The sequence below is a fragment of the Equus quagga genome, chromosome 12, assembly GCF_021613505.1.
Source record: "Equus quagga isolate Etosha38 chromosome 12, UCLA_HA_Equagga_1.0, whole genome shotgun sequence".
Taxonomy (NCBI): Eukaryota; Metazoa; Chordata; class Mammalia; order Perissodactyla; family Equidae; genus Equus; species Equus quagga.
This window is the reverse complement of record NC_060278.1, coordinates 19,793,778-19,816,362: the sequence shown is the minus strand read 5'-3', so window position 1 is coordinate 19,816,362 and position 22,585 is coordinate 19,793,778. Positions and strand designations below refer to the sequence as shown.

At 43.1% G+C, this 22,585-nt stretch overlaps 1 protein-coding gene across 1 annotated transcript in view; it reads right to left on the bottom strand.

Moving 5' to 3' along the window:
• Positions 1-1,529: 1,529 nt before the first annotated feature.
• FRMD4A (FERM domain containing 4A) overlaps positions 1,530-22,585 on the bottom strand; it is a 275,085-nt gene continuing 254,029 nt past the window's right edge. The window contains exons 22-23 of the mRNA XM_046678619.1: positions 21,978-22,074; positions 1,530-2,657 (exon numbers count right to left, since the gene is read on the bottom strand). Coding sequence (XP_046534575.1) covers positions 2,555-2,657; positions 21,978-22,074 — 200 coding nt within the window. The 3' untranslated portion in view covers positions 1,530-2,554. The remainder of the gene's footprint in view (positions 2,658-21,977; positions 22,075-22,585) is intronic.

Genomic DNA, 22,585 nt, shown 5'->3' with positions numbered 1-22,585 from the left:
GCCTATAAAGAGCTTGCAAGTGCCTGGATACAATAATATCGTTTCCCACACTGATCATTAATCACGTCAGCCTCAAAGGACTAACACCTTATGTACACTTTGTAGTAACTGAACGCAGCCAAACAGTAAAACCTGTTTTACTTAATCTCTGTTCTTACTACCAGACTGTCCTGATGTTTGTCTGAACTGTAATTCCCCTTCCTGCTCCATCCCTTTCTGCCCCCCGAATCCAAAACCCAAGTGTTTAGAAAGAATTTTCGTCTTTCATTGCTCGTAACCCAACTGGGCTAAAAGCTTGATCGATTGACTTCAGACTTGATTTCAAACTGCTGTACGTGTGTAACCCACAGCCATGTAACCTTGTCACCTTCTGTTTCCCTTTTGACTTTTCCCGTTGCACATAGTTCAGTTTGATTATCCGTGTATCTTCTTTTGGGAGAAAGAAAAAATGGCCCAATGTACAATGTTTCCGAATGGAGAAGGCAAAAACCCTGTTTGTAGCTCTGTCAAAATAAGAGCAACAAAAATATCTCCCCATCCCTCCCCAGAATCATTTAATAACATTGTAACCAGTTTTATTTGTCCTGCAGGGTTTACCCCTAAAGTCTTCTCTGAATACGAATCTCTTCCGCGCACTGGGGGAACCCGGCCCTGAATTGTCCAGACTGGGCTCAGCCTGTTGTGAGCCCCCAGTGTGACCCCCCCCCCCCCCCCCCCCCAGTGCTTTTCAAGCTGCAGCGCAGAGGGAGCACCATGATTATTTATTTCATTTTAGTGTCCATTCTTACCCTCCTGGTCTGGTAGAGTCAGTCTATTGTTATTCTTGGATTACACATACATAAATAACAAAGATTTTTCTTTTTACGCTAAAGCTAACTGCAATTCAGCTTTCCCACAAAACCACCCCCACCCTGGCTCCTGTCCCTGGCTGTCAAACGCCTTTCCATTCAATAGGAAGTCATTCCAAGTGAGAAAAGATATCCCCCCGCCCCCCACTTGCGCCAATAAGCACAGCATACCATCTCTGTGGAGACCGTGTTTGTGCCATTTTGAATAACCCAACTAAGAGTGTGCACTGGTTATTATAAAAGTATTTTTGAGGACTTTGAAGATTGATGGCTTTCCAGTTGTGTATTAAGCATAGCTCAAAACACATGTAAACGAGCAGCTCCCACACACCTTTTTTCTCTCTTCTTCCTTTTTCCTTCCTCTTTTGGTATCTGTGGAAAATATGGTATATCAAGGTGGCTGATGATGTTGTAAGCATATAAACTGGGTCCTCTGGGAGCTGATATTTTTTTCAACCCTGCTCTACTAGTAGACAATGTGAGTAAAATCTTTCTACCTAAGGACATAGTTGGGTTCTTTGACTAAGTGACACATTGGTTACGGGTGCCGAGAGAAGTCGGATCTGAGCTCTTTGTCACACAAGTGCTAACAAACATAAAATGAGCCACAACACTTAAACACTCGAATGGATCGGAATGTGCTTTTCCCTTGGTTTCCCATAAAAAATAAAATGAAACACCTTGTGCAAAAAAATAGGATACACTTTTACTGGTTGTTTTAATGACAGAGAACCACTTTTGGCAATCATCACCTTACGTTTCCTACAAACCCCCCAAAGGAAAGCAGCTTTGTGTCTTGGGCTTAGACCAGGGCTAAGAGTACACTCTGCTACCCACCCCCAGGTCTGTCCTCCTTCGTGTCCAGACTCATGGGATCCACGTCAGCAATGCCAGCCAAGACTCCCCGCCTTTACCATCACGTTGGGTTAGTTTTTCAGGCTCTCGACCGAGAGAGAAGGTGGAAGGTTAAGGGAGAGGGATAAAGAGGGGGAACAGTTTACAAATGGTTGACTTTCACGTGTGGCGTGTAGTAGCAGTTTAGAATTTGAAAGAGATTTCATTGCAGAAGGAATGTCTTCCTCTTGGCCCCTCTTATTTTTTTGTGTTTTTGTTTTTTAATTTTTTAAATCTTTGGCAGCATACAACTGATTGTGATCCTCTGATGCATCTCTGACGTGTTAAGCCTCTTTTTTCATTCCCCCTCCCCCAACAGCCACTCCCCCCAGGGAATATTTCAGCGGTCAACTGAATATTCCCAGGAGGCATCCTCTTCACGAAGTGCTTGGTTGGCCTACAGGTGACAGGTTGGCCACAGCTTAATAGTCTTTCTGGATCACCCTGTACTTAAGTCCCCTTTCCTGGTCTCTACCAATGCCATTTGTCCACAGGAATTTGATGCCAGCCAGCTTCCCTGACAGTTCCTGGCCTGGGGGCTGTCATGGCAGGGAGAAGCCACCAAGGTGCCAGTGAGGATTGGTGCCTGGCTCTCTGTGGACAGGAGAGCCAGGGGCCACACAGTGGGACCGGAACCTTCCAGAATGTCTCCTCAGTCAGGTTTTTGAGGGTGAGGGGATACGGAGACGGGAGAAAAAAAGTGCTGAGGGCCGAAGCTGGTGCAGGGTGACAGTGCGTCTGGGTAAGGCAAATGAGAGGCAGTGAGGTGATCTCAGAATGGCGTTGAGTCGGTCAGATTGAGGCCGGCTGGCTCACACAAGGGTCCCGGGCTTGGCTTTTTCCTGCCCGTACCACTGGACGTCAGCTAGTTCTGGATAGAGGGAGGAATCCAGGAAACAGCTGTCACTGTAGCTCCTGCAGGGAATCCAAGAAGAGACTGTCAGTGGAGAAGGACACTTACCAGCCCGTGTTCAGAAATATGTGTTTATTTCTACAGGGCCCGCCATTGATCAGGAGTCATCCCTGTTCATAAGGCACGAGGCCTGATACAGTGCTGAGTACACAGAAGGCTCTCCCCGACTGAAAAAAGTCCATGTAAAAGGGACCTATGCCTTGAACATCCGTGAAGGAGGAAAATGGAGCTAACACTGAGGCAGCGGTTCTCAAGCTTGGCTACATGCTGGAATCACCTGGGAACTCTCAAAATCACTCATGTCTGGGCCCCACCCTGGGGACGCTGGTTTAATTGGTCTGGGGTGTGCTTGGGCATTGAAGCTTTCAAAGCACCCCCCCCCCCCCCCCACCCCAAGTGATTCTGCCATGCAGCCAAGGCCAAGAGTCCCTTGGCTGGATTCCTCAGGATTTTTTTCAACAACAGTTGCCTGGGTTGTCCTCCATGAGACCTAAGGCATAACCACATTTCACTAGATTTCTATTCTTTCTAGAAGCACACTCGAAATGTCACGTTTCCCTGTAGTGAAACTGAGGTGATTTTTGAATAGAGTTTAAAAACTTCCGAATCAATGCTGCTTATTTTAAATAGCATACATTGTTTTGTGATTACAAAAAAAGTGTATGGAAAATATATAGGAAGATATATAGAAAGTGAGACATCCCTATGTAGGTTGGGTAGAAGTAATTTTTACATATCAATAAGCAATCAGAGAGATATATCCAAGCCAATAATCATTACAAGTACTTATTAGGAAGAACAGCCCTCTCCAATGATCCTACACTAGCTCTTTCAAGGCAAGATAAAGGTCAGACCTCATCTCAGTGAACGGAGGAGTGGATGGGAATTTGTCCAGTAGGTGCCCAGAGGCTGCCTAAGCTGCCGGGAGCTGCCCATGTGGCTTTTTAAAAAAATTTTTTTTGAGGAAGATTATCCCTGAGCTAACATCTGCCAATCCTGTTTTTGCTGAGGAAGCCTGGCCCTGAGCTAACATCCGTGCCCATCTTCCTCTACTTTATATGTGGGACGCCTACCACAGCATGGCGTGTCAAGAGGTGCCATGTCCGTACCCAGGATCCGGAACTGGTGAACCCTGGCTGCCGAGAAGCGGAACATGTGAACTTAACCACTGTGCCACCGGGCCGGCCCCTCATTCCTGTGTTTTTAGTGTTGACTCCTAGGAACTCTTCTGAGTGTTCATTTGTGCTGATTCCTAAAGGAATGAAACCTGTAGGCCTTTAACCACAGCCTTCGGTTTGTGAAGCAACATTTTGTGAATGACACTGGTCTGTGAGTCTGGGTTAGTAGGTTTGTGTGTCGTTAAGGCTGGATTTTCAAGTTTGACCTCCCCAGAGCATATGCTATTTTAGGGGTAGTCATATCTTTTGGAAACACCGCAAGGACTTGCCATGAATGTCAGAAGATGGTTTCCTCCCCTGCTGCCGATCTCCCCATACCTTGCACTAGGGTTATGGTTGGGGATGGGTGATGGAACAGACCCTAAACCAGTGTGGTTCAAAGAAAAGCGAGTTTAAAGAGCTTCTTAAGTACAGTCTCAGGAATCAGTTTATGACTGAGAAGGATCAGTCATCTCCATTTTTGTGTTTGATTTGCTGACTTCTCTAGGCACAAATGGATCAAGGCAGTCTGGATTTTGTAAATGTTTCTCATCTGGCTTTAAAAAAAACCCATGAAAGTTGGAAAACCCAAGGCATCTCTGAGCACACTGTGGCCTTGAATGAGAGTCCTGTGCCTGGAACCCCTGAAATATACTGGGGTTAATACTGCTTAAATGTGGCTTCAGAAACAAAGTAACATAAAGACTCTTAATTATGGTACCGGCCATGGTCATATATTACTGTATTTAGGTGGTAAATGCTGACTCTGCTGCACCCTCCCTGTAAGATTCTGCTCCATCCTGAGAAAACTTTTGCCATTGTGCCTGAGGGATTGAGAAACTTTCTGTGGCAAAAGGTTGGTTGGACTCCACAGTGGACATGATACTGTCCTTTGGGGACAGTCCCTTCCTAATTCCATGTGGTCCTGGTGGTGCTCTCCACTAGGGTGTCACCCCCTACCCTCACCAAGGGTGGACAAGTGACCCAGGTGGGCCAATTAAGAGTCCTCCAACCAGTCACTGGTTCAAAGATGGGCATATGCCCAAGCAAGGCCAAGCAGCTTTCACACTATGAGGATGTTGGCTTCCTCCTGAGAGTGCAGGAGGTGGAGGTAGAGATGGAAAGAACTAGAAAGCCCTGGTTCCATTTGTCCTTAGCCATGAGACAGGTACGATAATGCAAAACTCACTAGTTTATAAAGGAACAGTTGGATCCAAATCATACTTCTGGAAGTTGAAATAAATTCAGGTTACCTGCTCAGACAGCTAAAGCTTTTTATTAATATTTGTGGAGAAAACACTTAAGATTTCTCATTCGCCTAAGTTCCAGCTTCCTTCCTCTTAAAGTTTGCATTTCAAAGATATGGCCTGGGGGGCCTGCCCCATGGCCAAGTGGTTAGGTTCCTACACTGTGCTTCCTGGCCCAGGGTTCACTGGTTCAGATTCCAAGCATGGACCTACACACTGCTCATCAGGCCATGCTGTGGCAGCATCCCACACAGAAGAACTAGAAGGACCTACAAGTAGTATATACAACTATGTACTGGGGCCTTTGGGGAGGGGAAAAAAAGAGAGATGGCCCAGGAAAGAGTTCCTGGAGAAAACCAGGTAGAACATTTACATCTCAAAGGCACAGGGAAAGAATGCAAGTTCCTCCAAGAATAACTTTCGTTTCCTAAATCCAGATCTTTTAAAATATCTACAAGCCTTTTGAGATGAACAGCAGAGATTCTGAGATTGGTAAAAAGATTAGGTGGGCTTTGCATTGCTTCTAGAGCTACATTTCTGTTCTTGTAAAGACTAGATTTGTAAGATAAGTACAGCTGTTTTTAATTCCTCAAGGAATTGGGTGCAACTTGAATGAAGCCAATAAGATCTTTAAAATATACTCAGTTGAATCTTGTTTTTTAACAGTTTGGTGGCAGCAGTGGGATCCAAAGGAGACTTCTGACAGCTTCAGGAACGGGAAACGGGCATTCATACCCATGGACCCTTTGGCTTCTCTGTCTGTCTTGCCATTTTGGATGGTTGTGGGTAGGTCCCTCTCAGTGTCAAGCTCTGCTCAACTTGTGCTTGGCTTCCAATCTAACTGGCTTTCCAGTCCAGGATTAAGTGGCAGGAGGCTCTAACAGAGTGCCAGTCCTCAGCCCTCGCTGGGGCTGCAGTCTCAGTCCAGGGCTTAGCAGGTCAGCTTGAGCTGGCGGATGGTTTCACCCAGCACTTGAGTCCCTAGCCCTTGGTTAGTGCACAGTCTTTGGGGACGCCTCTTGCATCCATGGGGTCATTCAATATTGCCTGGAATATGTACTCTTTGTCCCAGCTGAAACCTGACAAGATTTTTTCTTTTTTTAAGATTGGCCCTGAGCTAATCTGTTGCCAATCTTCCTCTTATTTTTTTTCTCCCCAAAGCCCGAGTACATAGTTGTATATCCTAGTTGTAGGTCATTCTAGTTCTTCTAGGTGGGACCCCGCCACAGTGTGGCTTGATGAGTGGTGCATAGGTCCATGCCCAGGATCAGAACCAGAGAACCCCACGCTGCCAAGGTAGAGCATGTGAACTTAATGACTCGGCCACAGGGCCAGCCTCCCTGACAAGATATTTGAAAGAATTTTTGAAGTAGTTCTATGGTCATAAGTTCGCCGAATTGGAAGCTGATACTCAGAGCCCCACAGAACTTTTTCTCTGGCTTTCTCCCTCTAAGCCAAAATGAAACTGTGTGCCCAGGAAAAACATTCTGAAGTCTTTTGTGGGAGGACTTGCTAAAACATTCTGACGACAAAGTTCTAAATCTAGAACATAAGCATCTTCGGATTTCCATCTTGGTTGAAGATCTTCTCCCTGATATAAGGACGCAAACTGAAGATAATGTACAGCCTTGTGTCACTTAACAGTGCTGCTATGTTCTGAGAAATGCATTATTAGGTGCTTTCATCTTTGTGCAAACACCACAGAGTGTACTTATGCAAACCTAGGTGGTTATAGCTACTACTACACACCTAGGCTATATGGTACTAATCTTATGGGACCACCACCATGTATGCAGTCTGTCCCTGACTGAAAGGTTATGTGGTGCCTGACTGTAGTTGGATGGGTGGATCAACTTATGTCATTCAAGTCACAGCCAAATTCCATGAGGAATTAAAAATATCCTTTTTTTTTTTTTTTTTTTGGGAGAAGAGAGATTGCTCTATTTTAGGGAATTGGCTCATGCGATTGAAGGAGTTGGCAAGTCTGAAATCTGCAGGGCATACCAGCAGGCTGGAAACTCAGGCAAGAATTGACGTTGCAGTCTTGAGTCTGAATTCCACAGGGCAGCAAGGCAGAAATTCGGGCAGGGTTTCTATGCTGTAGTCTTTAGGAGAATTCCTTCCAGAAACTTCCATCTTTGCTCTTAAGGTCTTCAACTGATTAAATGAAGCCTACCCACATTATGCAGAATAATCTGCTTTACTCAAAGTCAACTGATTTAAATATTAGTCACATCTGAAAAATCCTTCACAGCAACACTTAGATCAGTTTTTCACCAAACTAGCAGGTGGAGGGAGAAGGAATGATAAGGTTGGATCAGACGTGAAACAAGTAGGGAGAGCCATATTTTTTTAAGCATAGAAGTCAAGACCAGTATTACAACCTTCTGAAGTTTAAGCATTATTCAACCTTTGCTTCTCAATAGCTAGATGCAACTTGAAAGACCTGGAAGACTTTGGGGGTGTGGGAAGAGTCAGTGAGTGACTTGAGGAGTGCAGAGGAGCTGAAATAAGAGATATTAATATTTACCTTAAGGTATTAGTATTTACCTTTAATGTTTTAGATGTTGTTGCTGCTTGTGAGTAAAAACTAATACATGTAATAGGGAAAGACAACACAGAAACTAATTCTAGTGCCCAGTTCCTACCCAGGGGCTAGAGCCAAGATTAGATGGTTCAGATGTTGGGAAGAAGCAGCCAAACTAACATTTTCAAGACCCTGTCATTCAGAACTGGAGCATACAGATTATCTTATTTAATTCGAACAGATTCTAGAAGTTTTTACAGATGAGACAATTGAACGTCGAATTCCTTAAGTGAATTGCTTGGAGTCATACAACTTTTTAGATCCATAGTTCACATCCAGGTCTATCTGACTTGAAAGCCCATTCTCTCTTTGCTTCATCATTCTGCCCAGTTCTGGAGGCTGGAAGTCTGAGATCAGGGTGCCAGCGTGGTGGGTTGTGGTGAGAACCTCCTCCAGGTTGCAGATTGCTGACTTCTCATTGCATCCCTCACGCGGTGGGAAAAGCCCCACTTATCCTTTTTACCAGTCTCCAGTCGTCCTGTATTCATCTCAAAAGTCTTGCAGATATTGTGAAAATTCTGGCCTCAAAAGTCTTGCAGATATTGTGAAAATTCTGGCCTTAAGAAAGCGAAGTCCTCTTGGCAGGAGCTTGCATTCTTTCCCTGTGCCTTTGAGATATAAATGTTCTATGTGGTCTTCTCCAGGAACTCTTATCTAGGCCATCTCTTTGAAATGCAAACTTCAGGGAGGTAATTCTTATCAGAAGGAATAAAAGAACAGGGAATGCTATTTGGAACTTAGGCAAATGAAAAATCTTAAGTGTTTTCTCCACAAATATTAATAAAAAGCTTTAGCCTTCTGAGCAGGTAACTTTAATTTATTCCAACTTCTAGAAACACGATTTGGATCCAATTGCTCTTTTACAGACTAGTGAATTTTGCATTATCGTACCTCTCTCATGGATAAAATTTTAAAATGAAAGCTGTAAGAGCTTTGTTCACATGTCTCTGTATGTTTATGCATGTATGTATGCTGTAAATGTGTATTTTCCTATCTCGGGATGGTATTGCCAAAATTAATTTGTAAAAGAGCTCTACTTAATTGGCTTAAAAAAATAAGCACATATCAAATTAAGTATTATAAAACTCTCAGAAGTATAGAAACTTAAATGTTTTTCAAGTTAATGTGATCTAGGATAAATCTTTAGTAAATAAAAGATGGTTTTAAGTTTGTTGGTTTAATTAAAATAGCTATGTCTTCAGAGTTAGCACCAAATACAAGGAAGATGTAAAACTTTTTATTCTACCTGGATTTACTAGTCAAATAAATTCATGTTATTTCTGTTAGAAAATTTGTCAGCAAGGAAGATAACTTAAGGTGTTGGTTAGCTACTTAAGGTCTTGAGAAATTTTCATTACTAACATAAACATAATTGTTAAGAACAAGTGAACAAGTATGTATTGGTCACGGTCTGTATGTTTCTCACTGGGTATGAGTTTTTTCCTGTCAACAGGCAACTGCTAATTTTGTAGCAAAGAAATTACTTGAAAACATCATTCCTACATGAGGTGCCCCTCACTGTTTTGCATAGTGACCTCAGAACTCATTTTACTGGCCAGATAAACCAAGAACTCTGCAGAGTCCTTCCTATGCTACAGCTGCATTGCCTGTTTTATCCTCAATCTTCAGGACTAGTAGAAAGGACTAATGGCATCATTAAAACCCAACTAGGAAAATTTTGTGAGACTTTGGAACTTCCCTGAACCAAGGTGCTGTCACTAGTCCTTTTGCATCTAAGGTCCTTCCTTTTGAAAAACTTAAGCTCATTCCCTACAAAACAGTAACCAGCAGACCCATGCACCTGCCTCATTCTCTATTCTGTGACCCTCAAACTGCCCAACAGGACCTATTAAAATATTGTCAGTCACCTATTATCTATTCCCAGAAACACCTCTCACGAGTTAAAGCAGCTTATGCTGAACAAGAATACAACCTGACGTCTGACTCCCCTCATGACCTACTCTCTGGAGAATATATCTACTGGAGAAGACATCAACTAAAGGACTCCCTTTCCCTTGTTGGAACGGACCTTTTCTGGTACTGCTCCCCAATTCCTGTGCAGCTAAACTCGAAGGAATCACAGGACGTGAATGGACTAGCAAAGCCACCAGTGATCTTAAACTCAAGATCTTCTGGCATTCAGAAGCAGATGACATTGGATGTAGATAGCTATCCCAAGACACTGGACCAGGCCTGTATAACTTACAGCTTGATTTCCACCTCTGTTGTCCTTTACTATGAAAATCAAATGGGGGAAATTAATCAGACTTCTAGGCATATCTGTTTTTTTCTCATTTGCCCTTTTCCATTGCTCCCTGACCTGGAAAGATAATGCCCTCATCTGTATCTTCCAGATGACTGCCAAGGGAGGTAACCTTTCAGACTTCGGGATTTGCCATCTAAAACTCTGATCTGTCCATGATATTGCAGATCCCCTGGTCCTTTCTGTAACCAATTTTTCTATCCTTAATGCTACCATAAACAACACCGAATTCCCTTTGATGCCAGCTACAGAGTTGAACTTTGGTAGCCAGACTTCCCGGTGCCTTGTTTTTCCCTTTCTCTGATTATAACTGTACTTGCCTAATTAGATACAAATACCTTGCAAACTGTAGTACATCTGCACCCCTGCATTCTTATCATTATCTAAATCAGGTGGGCCCCCAGTCACAAAAAAATCTCACCAGCAGCACACAGCTTTGCAAGGAATTTTGAACAACTTTTTATTTCAGCCTAGGAGATGTACTGCCCGAATGCACCAAAAACCTAACTGACCCCTGGCTTGAATATGCAAATGCAACAATCCAGGCAAATGAATCCATTAACAATACTGCTTTAGCAGGAGTCGTTTCTACCCCGACAGGCTTTATCTTTGTCTGTAGCGGTTATCATTCTCCTTGGGCCTATGAACGCCAAGATGGTTGGTGCATAACTGTGCAATGCCTCTTAGGTTATTTAACTGTCCACAACCCAACTGAGACACTTCATTGGTCAACTCCCCTGAATTTACATTGTTGAGCTAGGCGGGACTTACTGGGAGATATTTGTGATTCAGGATTTGCTTCCTTTTGCAGATCCCTACCTCCCTGGTTAGGAGTGCAAATGAGGCTATGACCAAAAACCTCTCTTTAACCCTTGGAAACATAGCCCATTCTACTGCTAAGACCGTAGCCACCCAACAAAAAGCCCTAGACACTGTAGCTAAAGTTGTCCTTGACAGTAGGATGGCCCTTGATTATCTCTTAGGGGAACAAGGAGGTGTCTGTGCCAGAGTCAACACCACTTCTTAGACTTGGATTAATACTTCTGGGGAAGTTGAGCTTCAATTGCATATGATCTGAGAACAAACCCATGGGTTACAACAAGTCCAATCTGGCTCATCTTGGAATTTTGATTTATTCAGTTGCCTACCAACAGGACTGAGCTCATGGTTTGGATCTATACTATAATTTGGTCTTTCTATCCTATTGTCATTTTGTTTTGTATTGCAATTTTTAAAGTACTCAGTTGTGGTCTATCCAGCCTTTGTAAAAATAACAAATCTGATAGACTGATGCTTGCCTAATGCCTCAAACTGATATCTAACACCTATACCCTTGACAGTCTCCCTACCATGACCCTCTATTTTGACTCACTATAAGTTGCTCAGATGTGGTTTTGGTTATTATTAACCCTGAAAGCTTTTCTCACTCTGAGTAAAGGTGTCTAGTCATGGCATGGTGAAGAAAAGTAAACAAAATGGATGATCAGTCAACAGGTGAAGTCCATGCAGAAGAAACACCTAACAATATATTGGGTGACCAGTGCCTCCTAATGAGGACTTGATCAAAAAGGGAAAATGAAGAACCAAACTAAAATGAAGTCATGTAGGTCACAGACAAAACGGAGACAGTCAACACAGGCTCACAAAGGAAATGTAACCTAACTGTACAGGAATTTACAGCTCTTCTCAGAAATCAACAGAGCCAATCCTCAAACACCAAGTCTGTTTACACCATCATGGGACTTCCTCGTCCCCCTGACTCAGCTACCCTGATCCAAATATGCAGAGTTTGGTTTTTTACATTTTTGTTGTTTAAATGAGGTCAATGAAATCCACTTGCCATTTCCTTCTTCCATGGGACAAGACACCTGAAGAATGTCCTCCTCAGCTCTGAGGGGCATGTATTCCATTGACAATGTCTTTGATCAAGAAAAAAAAAAAAAGCAAAGAAGGAAAACAATACCTAAATGACATGGTTGATCAGCCATGCTTCCTGCAAAAGATCTTGATCAAGAGGGGAGAATGTGAAAGGATTTCAATCTAAAATGGAACCAGAGGATATGAAATGGAAAATCTCAGCATGTGCCCTCAGAAGAATGGACCTAAGAACCAAGAGACTGATTTCCCAAAAATGCCTCATTTACAGAAGACAGAGACTTATCTCCTGACCAGGCAACATCTGGCAAGAATCTCTCCATCCTCAAGCCAAAGAACTCACTGTTTAGACTCTGGCTGGAGCTCCCCCTCTTTGCACTCCTTGCCCATAAATACATCCTGCCCCAAACCCTCAAATGGACTATAGTATGCATTTCCCAAATTTCAATTCCTCTGCTATTCCTGAATAAACTCAACTTCTGGTAATTTGAGTTTGCCTCAGTTTACCTCCTTATGTAAGTTGACAGCCATATGGGAACATTCTAATTCGATAAGATTGTTCGTTTAAGAAGTACACTTCAAAGCAAGGGCTCCCAAATCAAACAACCAGAGTGCTATACCTATTTTAACTGACATGCAAAAGTCTCCAAAAGGATTCAAGATTCCAAAATAGGTTCATTGAAAGATTCATTACAAAAAGGTAGTGAAAAATTAAACACACATGGGGTACCTAAAACAAAAGACTCTAAAACTGACCTGGCTCCTACTGCTCCCCTTGATCCTCCTTTACCTGAGTCCTCACGGTTGACTCATCTTCTATGTGAACTGCCTTTCCACTCTGAAGAGACTACAAGATCATAAACAAAAGTCTGCCAAGTTATCGGCCTTACAGACGCCCCCATATGGACCCCTCCCAAGGTTGATGGGACTGTGAGGGATTTTCCAGTAAACTGCTACCAGTTATTCCCTTAAACAGCCAAGGGGAGACTCCAGTTAAAATTAATGGAAAACCTTGCCAAACCCTGGTAGTTGCCAGGGCTACGCTCTCTACTTTAAACCCCAATCACTCCGAAGCCTACAGATTGCTCAGGATGCTGGGAAGGCTGGCAGAAGCTGACAAAGGGTGAGTATTACCAGAGTCATCTCTCCCAGATCTCCAGTGCCCGACTGAGAGAGGAATGTAACATTTCACACTGTCCCTTCCTTTCCAAATGCAGACCCCCTGGTTATTGATCCTTTCTCTCCCAGAGACTGCTGTCTTTCTTTGGGAATGGCTGCATCTTGGGAGGGTAGTATCTTTTGAACCTTCTTTGGGGACGCCTCTTGCATCCATGGGGTCCTTGATTACTGCCAGGAATATTTACTGTTTGTCTTAGCTAAAACTTCACAAGATATTTGAAAGGATTTTTAGGTAGCTCTATGGTCAGAAGTTGGCCGTTGGAAGCTGATATTCAGAGCCTGATCGTAACTTTTTTTAGGTCTTCTCCGTTAAGTTAAATGAAACTAAATCTAGAATATAGCAATCTTTTGATTTCCATCTTAGTTGAAGATCTCCTCCCTGATATAAAGAAGCAAATTGAAAATAATGTAGTTGGATAGATGGGTCAGCCTATCATGTCCTTCAGGCTGCGACCAATTCTTTGAGGAATTAAAAACTGCACTTGTCTTATCCACTGAGTCTTGACAAGAACAGAAATGCAGCTCTAGAAGCAATTGGGAGCCCACCTCTCCTTTTTACCAATCCCCAAATCTCCTCTGTTCATCTCAAAAGGCTTGCAGGTACTGTAAAAATTCTGGCCTTAGGAAAGCAAAATCCTTCTTGGAGGAACTTGCATTCTTTCCTGTGCCTTTGAGATGTAAATGTTCTACCTGGTCTTCTGTAGGATCCAGGGTAATTCTTAACAGAAGGAAAAAAAGGGAGGGAAAGGTTACTGGGAAACTAGGCAAATGAAAAACCTTGTCTTCCCTACAAATATTAGTAAAAAGTTAACGCCATCTGAACAGGTAACCTTATCTTATCCCTTCTGCTAGAAACATGATTTGGATCCAACTGTTCTTTTATAAATGAGTGAATTTGGCATTATCATAGTTATCTCATGGCTAAAAATTTAAAACAAAAGCTATAAGATCTTTGTGTCTGTATGTTTGTGTATGTCTATGTATGTACGTTATAAATGTGTGATTTTTTCTGCCTCCAGATGATATTGCCAAAATTAATTGATAAAGAGCTCTATTTAATTGGCTTAAAGACAAACAAGCGCTATATAAATTAAATATACTCTCAGGAAGATAAAAACTAACCCAATGTTTTTCAAGTTCATGTGATCTAGGATAATCTTTGGCAAATAAAGCCTAGTTTAAGTTTGCTGGCTTAATTAAAACAGGCATGTCTTTAGAGTTATCAGCATTAAATATAATACTTTTATTCTACCTAGTTTTACTAAAAGTCAAATAAGCTCATGTTATCTCTGTTGCAGAATCTGTCAGTAAGAAAGATAACTTAAGTTGATGGGCAGCTGTTTAATGTCTTAACGAAATTTTCATGAGTAATATAAACATAATTGTTAAGAAGAAGTAAATTAAGTAGAGATGTAAGTAAGATAAAAGTTTATAAAACAACTTTTCAGCAATAATTAGGCTTATGGTATGTCTACTCAAAAAATAGTTTCCAAAATCTTTTTGGTAACTTGAAACCCTAAAGTTATATTGAAATAAGTTAAATGATGTATCTTCACTGAATATCTAGATCATTTCCAAATAAGATAAAATACTGAAATATGAATTACTCAACATAGGATTATCTACTTTTGGCTTCCTTTTACAGAGAAATTAGATATTTGGGTCTATTAGTAAACATGCTTTGTGCCACAGTGAAATATTTACTGTGAGGAAGAATATACTTGCAGAAACTATGAAATGTATGTATAAGTTTGCCAATGCACAGAATGCTGGTGTAACAGACAGTTCACAATTTCTTACTTTTTATTTTCATTAGGAATTAAGGATTCTGAGGTTTAAGAATTCTAACCAATATATGTAATTAAAACTACTTAGAAATAATCAGGGTACAAGGAACAACTGCGCATTAAATGTAGGCAAGGAAAGTAAAGTGATCGTTCCAGAATGGGAAAAAACTATATATGACAAACTCTAAATGATTGTTAAGAAGTTGTAGGACGTTTGTAAAAAGGAATCTTGAGAAGGGATTTTTATGTGTGGTCAAGCTGGCTAAGATAGGATGGATTTAGGTAAGTTTTTTTTAATGAGTTTTAATATCAAAAGTACACTGGTGCAAAATCAGAATTTGGTTTTCTCTCTGTTCAAAGGATAAAGTTTTATTGGACTTTGGTCTGCTTTTGATGAGTGATTGTGAAAGTTTCTTTACCTTTTAAGTAATCTGTCTGAACAGCAAATATTTTGTGTCTTATCAAAGTAATTTACTGGGCTTCGCATGGTCTTTCTCAGATCATCGATTAATTAAGAAAACCCAGTCTTCTCAATATTAAAAGAGCTAAGGCTTGTTCACAACCATCTAACATTCTGTGTTTGCCTTTAACATCTTCTATTGTCACTTTGGTTAAACAGATAATTATTATTTCATAATGATCTGTGATCCTATATAGTCCTATGTTCAAACTTTTTGACATTTTGACGACTTCCCAAACTCAAGTTCTAAATGGTGTCTTTTTGGGCCCCATGGCTGAGTGGTTAAGTTCACATGCTCCACTTTAGTGGTCCAGGGTTTTGTGGGTTCGGATCCTGGGCGCGGACCTAGCACTGCTCATCAGGCCATGCTGGGGTGGTATCCCACACAGCAGAGCCAGAAGGACCTACAACTAGAATATACAACTATGTGTTGCTGGGTTTGGGGGAGAAAAACAAAAAGAGAGAAGATTGGCAACAGATGTTAGCTCAGGTGCCAATCTTTAAAAATAAACGGTGTCTTTTTGACCTCAAGTAACTCTGAAATTTCCCAGAGGGCCCCTGGAAAATCTCAAAGGATTTCTCTTTCACCTTGTAAAAGAGACATATTGTATTAATTAGGTTTATTTGGTATGTTAGATTACATGGAAAGTGTTGTCAAATAAGTGATGACAAACCTTCTTAGATTACTTGTATGGATGTATGTTAATAATGTGAGTGTGCCAGAAATTGTTGGAAGTTCCTAGAAATCTGAAATGTCCAGGTACAATGGTATCAGTCATAATTTGTTATCTTAAAACAGTGTGTATCAAAAATAACCAAATTTCTTTGTCAATTCTCATCAGATGAAGTCTCATCAGATCTTTAACCACGGGCGTTTTTATGTCTTTTGTCATTTACAGACAGTTATTTATATTTTTAAAGATTGGCACCTAAGTTAACAACTGTTGCCAATCTTTTTTTTTCTTTTCTGCTTTTTCTCCCCAAATCCCCCCAGTACATAGTTGCATATTTTAGTTGTGGGTCCTTCTAGTTGTGGCATGTGGGACGCTGCCTCAGGATGGCCTCACGAGTGGTGCCAGGTCTGTGTCCAGGATTCAAACCGGTGAAACCCTGGGCCGCCGAAGTGGAGCACACAAACTTAACCACTTGGCCACAGGGCTGGCCCCCAACAGACAGTTACTTTTTACTCTGATGCTTTTGCAAAGGTGAGATTCACGGAAAAGACCCTACCAAGAGCTCTTAACCACTGACACCACTGCCAAATTACAAGGTGTCGAACCTTGGGTGCACATTTCACAACTGAAGAAGGCTCCGCCTGACATCTGGTCCTGCGCCAAAGCTGGGGCCCTCAAAGTCCAATTGACTAGGAAGAGGAGCAGCCGGCAGTGAGGCAGACTGCTTCCTCTCCAGACGTCGGATCAAGAATGATCTTTCCATTCCTCCTTCCCTCTTCGTCCTTTTCCTAATTCTTACACCATGAGGGTCTTTATGATTCTTTCGTCCACCTTTTGCCTTGCTCTTGCCTGGAAAGATTATGCTGTTGTTTGCATATCTCAGGCCTTCCAAGGGGAATATGCAACCTCCAAATGACTGGTGGGTTTGCCACGATGCTGGTGATCCTGTAGTTCTGCCCGTTACAAACTTCTCCAATTTCCACTGCCTCAGTTTCTATGGACCAAACTCAGCTTCCTCTCTATCAAGTCATACCCCCTAACCCTGGCATCCATTTCCTGTCTGGTAAACAACCCCAGACTAGGGGAACTTGGCCTCCAGCCTCTGTACAAAGAAAGGGATATAAAGCAAGGGTAACCAAAATGAAACCACCTGTGTGGTGTACAGACGCTTACATTTTTCTGGCCTCCATGGCTGTCAGCTTTTGAGTCCTGAGGCACAGACTCAAGTGGCAATTACCAAAAAGCATTCAGGATTCAGAATTTGCTTCCCTTGGCAGAGCTCTGCTCCCCTGGCTCGGAGTAAGCGTGAGTGAGGCTGTGATCAGGAACCTCTCCTTAACTCTTGAAGATACTGCAGAATCTGCTACTAAAGCAACAGCTGCTCAACAAAAATCCCTAGGCTCTCTGGCCAAAGTTCTTGATAATAAGATAGACCTTGATTATCTTTTAGCTGAGCAAGGAGGTGTCTGTGCTGCGGCCAGCACTACTTGCCGCACCTGGGTTAACACGGGGAAGTTGAGACTCAGTTACATAAGATCACTGAACATCGGCTTAAGAAAGTGATTCCTTCAATGGGGGCTTTCTTTGACTTATCTGAGTCTGACTGCTTTGGGTCTTGGGGACCACGGCTCCTAAGTGCTCTCCAGACATCGGGATGATCCTGTTTATAATAATTATAATCTCCCTGGTGTGCTGCATTCTCTCAAAAGCTTTAAATGCATGTTCTCGACCGCTAACCACCAAGCAAATAAATGATCTAAGAATAGATTGTCAGAAAAGGAACAAAGAGAATGACTGACTTAAAGAATGTGAACATGATGTCACGACCTGTGAATACCACACAGAAATTCAGCAAAAAACTGCGAGAACTCCAGAGCGGTAGCTGGGAGCAGTGTTAACGCCTTAAATGTTGATCACATCTCCCAGGCTGAGAATCTGGTCAAAAGTGGAGAATTGTTAATAAGACAACAGATCCAAAATGGTGTCAGTTACACTAAACTCCTTGTCACCAAATCAAGACTTAATTAGTTTCGGCTCTCCCAGAAATGGAATCTTAAACCAGTCCCTCAGGAATCTCCTGATCAGCACTAGCTAGATGATCTTCCTGACAGACCCTAGCCACCCCCTAAAGGAAGGTGACCTTGCAATAACGACCTGCTTTTTTGCCTAGTAGAGCTTCCTTGTGCCTGCTCCTCTCTGCCTGTAAAAGTCTTCCATTTTGTACAGCTCCTTGGAGCTCCTACCTGCTGGATGGATGCTGCCCATTTCATGAATAATTCAATAAAGCCAAGAAGATCTCTCAGTTTTACTCAGTTGAATTTTTTTTTACCACCACCTTCCTCTCAAAGGCTAAGCCCCTATTTTCCTAATCCTCCATGTACCAACTCCAGGGACCGGCAGTAAATATTGTTCCCTGTCACTCTCCTAATTTGTTCAGGCTCTTGTCCTCCTTGACTTTTCAGGCTGAAGTCCGGCTCTTTCTCTACAGCAAAATGGGACTCTGCGCTGACCCCCAAGCACCCTGCTTGTTTCTGCATCTGTGTTTTTGCCCTTGGCACGGCCTCTCTCAGCCCCACCTGTCTAACCCCCCTCCTCCCATTGCAGGCCTTTGAAGTCAGGCCTCGGAATCCTTTTAGCACTTTGTTTAAAGTCTCAGAGCACTTAATACAAAAATGCCACAGTTTCTTACTCCCCTTGTATGTCTCCTGATAGACTTTCAAATTGTTGATTTCAATTTGAACTCCTGGAACTCTGATCTCTAACATGGTTTCTTGAATATAGTCAGAGTTCAATTTTTTTATTAAATAAACTTATGGCTTTTTATCCACTTTTGAATGGTATCCTTATCTTTTTTGTTAAGCCTTGAAATGCTATTTAATTTCAATGTCTTGTGTCCCAGTTAGATTTTGGTCCCTGAGGACAGGAACCAGACCAGGTGTTACTGTTTTTATGCCCACTATAGCAGTGCTTTGAGAATTCTAACGTGCATTTCATTCACCCAGGGATCTTGTTAAAATGCAGATTCAAATTCACTAGGCCCAGGAGCCTAGCTTTCTAACAAGCTCCCAGGTGATGGTGATGCTGCTGTTGCTGCTGCTGCTGCTGCTGATGCTGCTGCTGCTGTTGCTGATGCTCATGCTCGTCTATGGACCACATTTTGGAAAACAGCATTTGGTAGAGTACCTAGCTGTCACTCAAGAATGCAGGGACGAAATAATGGGTGATCTCCAGGTGCTTCTGGAACAATTCCGTCTGCCCTTGGTACTTTGAACCATAAACTACATGATGTTGTTCTTTTCATGGGCATTGATTACTAAGGAAGTGATTCCTTCAATGGGGCCTTTCTTTGACTTATTTGAGTCTGACTGCTTTGGGTCTTGGGGACCATGGCTCCGAAGTGCTCCCCAGACATTTACTAAACCAGTAAAAGCTTCTACAAGTATATGTATGCTTGTAGAGCCTGGGAAGGTCCAAAACATACTCTGAGGTCTTTTCTGGGAAGTAGCATCGGGAGTATCTAACATCTGATGTAAAAACATACATATGAACATATATCGAGATCCACATCTATCTAGAAACAAGACATACAAACAGTAGCTTCCACACCATTCAGATGTTTCCTTCTGGAAGTTAAGATATGGGGAAGGGCAACCCACGTGCAGCACATCTGAGACCACAAAGTCATGAGGGGGAAGCGGAAGGGCCGTAAGAACAAAGCATTCCCTTACGATACCTCTATTCCTCAGTACTTTGGTGAGTTGGAGACTCAGACCCATCCATAATGGGCGAGTTTTCTGTTGCTTCTCTGAACAAAGGAAAGCAGAAGGAAGAGAAGAGAGGTCATGTTAAAGAGAGGAACTGACACAGACATGATTAGTAGCTTATTAATACGTTGGCAAGACCAGTTGACTATACACCCAAGTGTTAGTGACAAAGAATATACGTCACGCAGAACTTTCAACCCCCATGAGTAATGAGTCAAAAGACCTCTTTGGTTTTATCAGGGAGGCAGGCTGTACCACTTTTTACCCATTTCTCATTTTCTTACCACATCACAGAGAACAGTTATTGTTAACGATAATTCAGCTCAATCTGATAAAACTTTACTTCGAGGACCAAAATATCTTTTGCTTTCGAATTTGTCTTGAGTCCTCACTAGCTGTAGGTGGTGAAATATGGCAGGTTTCAAGACCATCTCAAGTGTGTAGACATGTGAGGGGTGCTCATAAATTCCAGAGCCTGCTGTTTTCAGTCAAATAATCATATATTTGGATCAGGTGAGACTGGGCATGATCCAGAAAATTTGGAGGATCCAGAGAGAGCGTGCCAGAAATCAGAAGTTCCTTACTTGGGTGAGATGGTTTAGCCACTGGAGGTACCACATATAGAGAAGATCTGCCATCCTTTTATCAATGAATCTTGGTGAAATCTTGGGCCCTAGGCTTTGCAGCAGCTGCCTGACCACACGAGCTAGAGCCAGGGTGTGGATGGCATGTAAGGGAGTATTTTATGACCTGTAGTAAGGACAGAGGGGTGACTGTTGCTCGAAAGACAGACCAAGAAGTGGGAGTGGACACAAGAACAGTGTAGTCGGGACTGTACGCTCTCTTAATTCATAAGGACTAAGAGGGAGCTTGGGGTACTTCAGGGATTGTCAAACTTGAGTGCATCAGAAAACCCTGGAGGACTTGTTACCACACAGACTGCAGGGTCCCACCCCAGAGCTGCTGAGTCAGTAGGTCATGGATGGGCCCAAGAATCTGCATTTCTAACAAGAGCCCAGGTGATGCTCATGCTGCTGGTGTGGGGACCGAACATTAAGAACCACTGGCCTGGTGGGAAAAGACAGGGCTTTGGGATCACAGAGCGCAAGGCTAAGATTCCAGCTCCATCCAGCTGTGTGACTTTGGGCAAGGCAGTTTACTTTCTCTGCGCCTCGTCCATAAAACTCAAAGGCCTGGGTACTTCCCTTGCCAGTTTGCAGTGAGGATCGGATGAGCTCATTTATGTTAGTAGAAGCTCCCAGCCTTTGAGTACACAGCAAGCACTCAATAAAAGTTAGCTCCCCTTCTCTTCTATCAAATACTAAGGCACCATAAAGCCTGGTTTAAAATCATTATAGATAAGTTTTCAAGAATAAGAAATGTCTGCCAAGCATGGGAGCCTGAAATGCAGTCAGTGAAGCCAATTTGGGTCCTGGTTTTTTCTGATGATTCAACTCACAGCTGTCAAATTTTTCCAGACATCCCCACTGATGGTCCAGCAAACTAGAAACTGAATAAAGCCAGATAGAGGGACCCATAACTCCTGTACCCAACAGGCACTGATAGGACATAACATCTACTTAGAGGTGACGTCTTAGGAGCATCAGAAAAGGCAGGAATTGTGAAGAAAGCAGGTTATGTGCATCTGCTGGACTCTTCAGTAGATCAAATGGCCACGAGATTATAACGCTCTATGCCTACATTTAAAGCCACAAAAGGAGCTGAACTTGGGGTTCATTTTGCTGTGGGCCGCTTCTTAAAGGTCTCAAGGTACCTGATTCCCTTTGTTGATTAAGAATAAGCATTTGGCCAGGACCGAGATGGGATCTGAGCCTCCTGCCTTTTTTCTTAAGATGCATCCTGACACTGCAAAGCATCTAAAACATTGGGCCAGGCCCAGCCCAGAGCAGGTGCCTAAACCGTTCTGTCTCCCCTCTCTCCTTCTTGCCTGGCATTTTGAAGTCAGCCTGGCACAATCAGAACCCAAATCAAATGCTGCCTGGAATTCTGACCAAAGAAGTGCAATTCGACTTCTGACACCCACCTTCCCCGCTGTTCCGGGACCACTGCCAACTTTAAAAGAGAGAATTCACCCGCATGAAGGGACAGTGATGGAAAGGAAAGGGGTAGAGGGTACCAGCAGTTCATGGGGCTTCTTTAGAAAGGAAGGGGTTTCCCCGTAACGAACACTCCTCACTCTGCTGCTGATAAACTCTTCTTCTGTCACTAGGATCTGACACTCATTGCACTCTTCCTACCTGACAAGGAATGCTGAGGATCATTCTAGCACCTGGAAGCGGAGGATTAAAGGTCTGAAAGGGGAACTCACCCAGTCTGCCAGGTTAGGATGTGGTGGGGACTGCTTGGGGGGGTCGCTCCAACTTCACTCGATGGCGTTGAGCTTCTCTGGCTTTGAGGTAAGGCAGCTGTGTGTAGGTGGCGCAGAAAAGACGGGCGTCAGACACGGGGGGTCTGTGAGGGACCTTCTTCCCAGGGATGCTCGCTATGACCCCGTGGCAGGGTCACAGTGGGGAAACATCCATCCCTCCCCCACATTCGGCTAATTCCATCTTCTCCCCCAAACCATGCAGCTCCATTCTGAGTCAGGCTGACCTGGGATCCCACGCCCCTGCTCTGCCACTGGGAAGTGGCCACAGGAATGGGGACAGGCTAGACAGCAGCAAAGAACCCGATGCCCACACAGTCCTTTGAGGGAGAGCTGGGTTGGGCTGAGAAGCAGGGAGAGCCTCTTTCTCTGGACCCCAGGGAGATACACCTCAGGGCATTTTCAGATGTGGCCCACGGTTAAAACTGTGTTCTTCGTTAAGAACAGAGAAGTTCCAGAAAGGTTCTCACAGCTTGCTCTCTTTGCCTTTCCAGGCTTATAATTTACCACTTTAAGACCTTCCAAGGGGGCAGGGTTTTTAACAGCTCCTC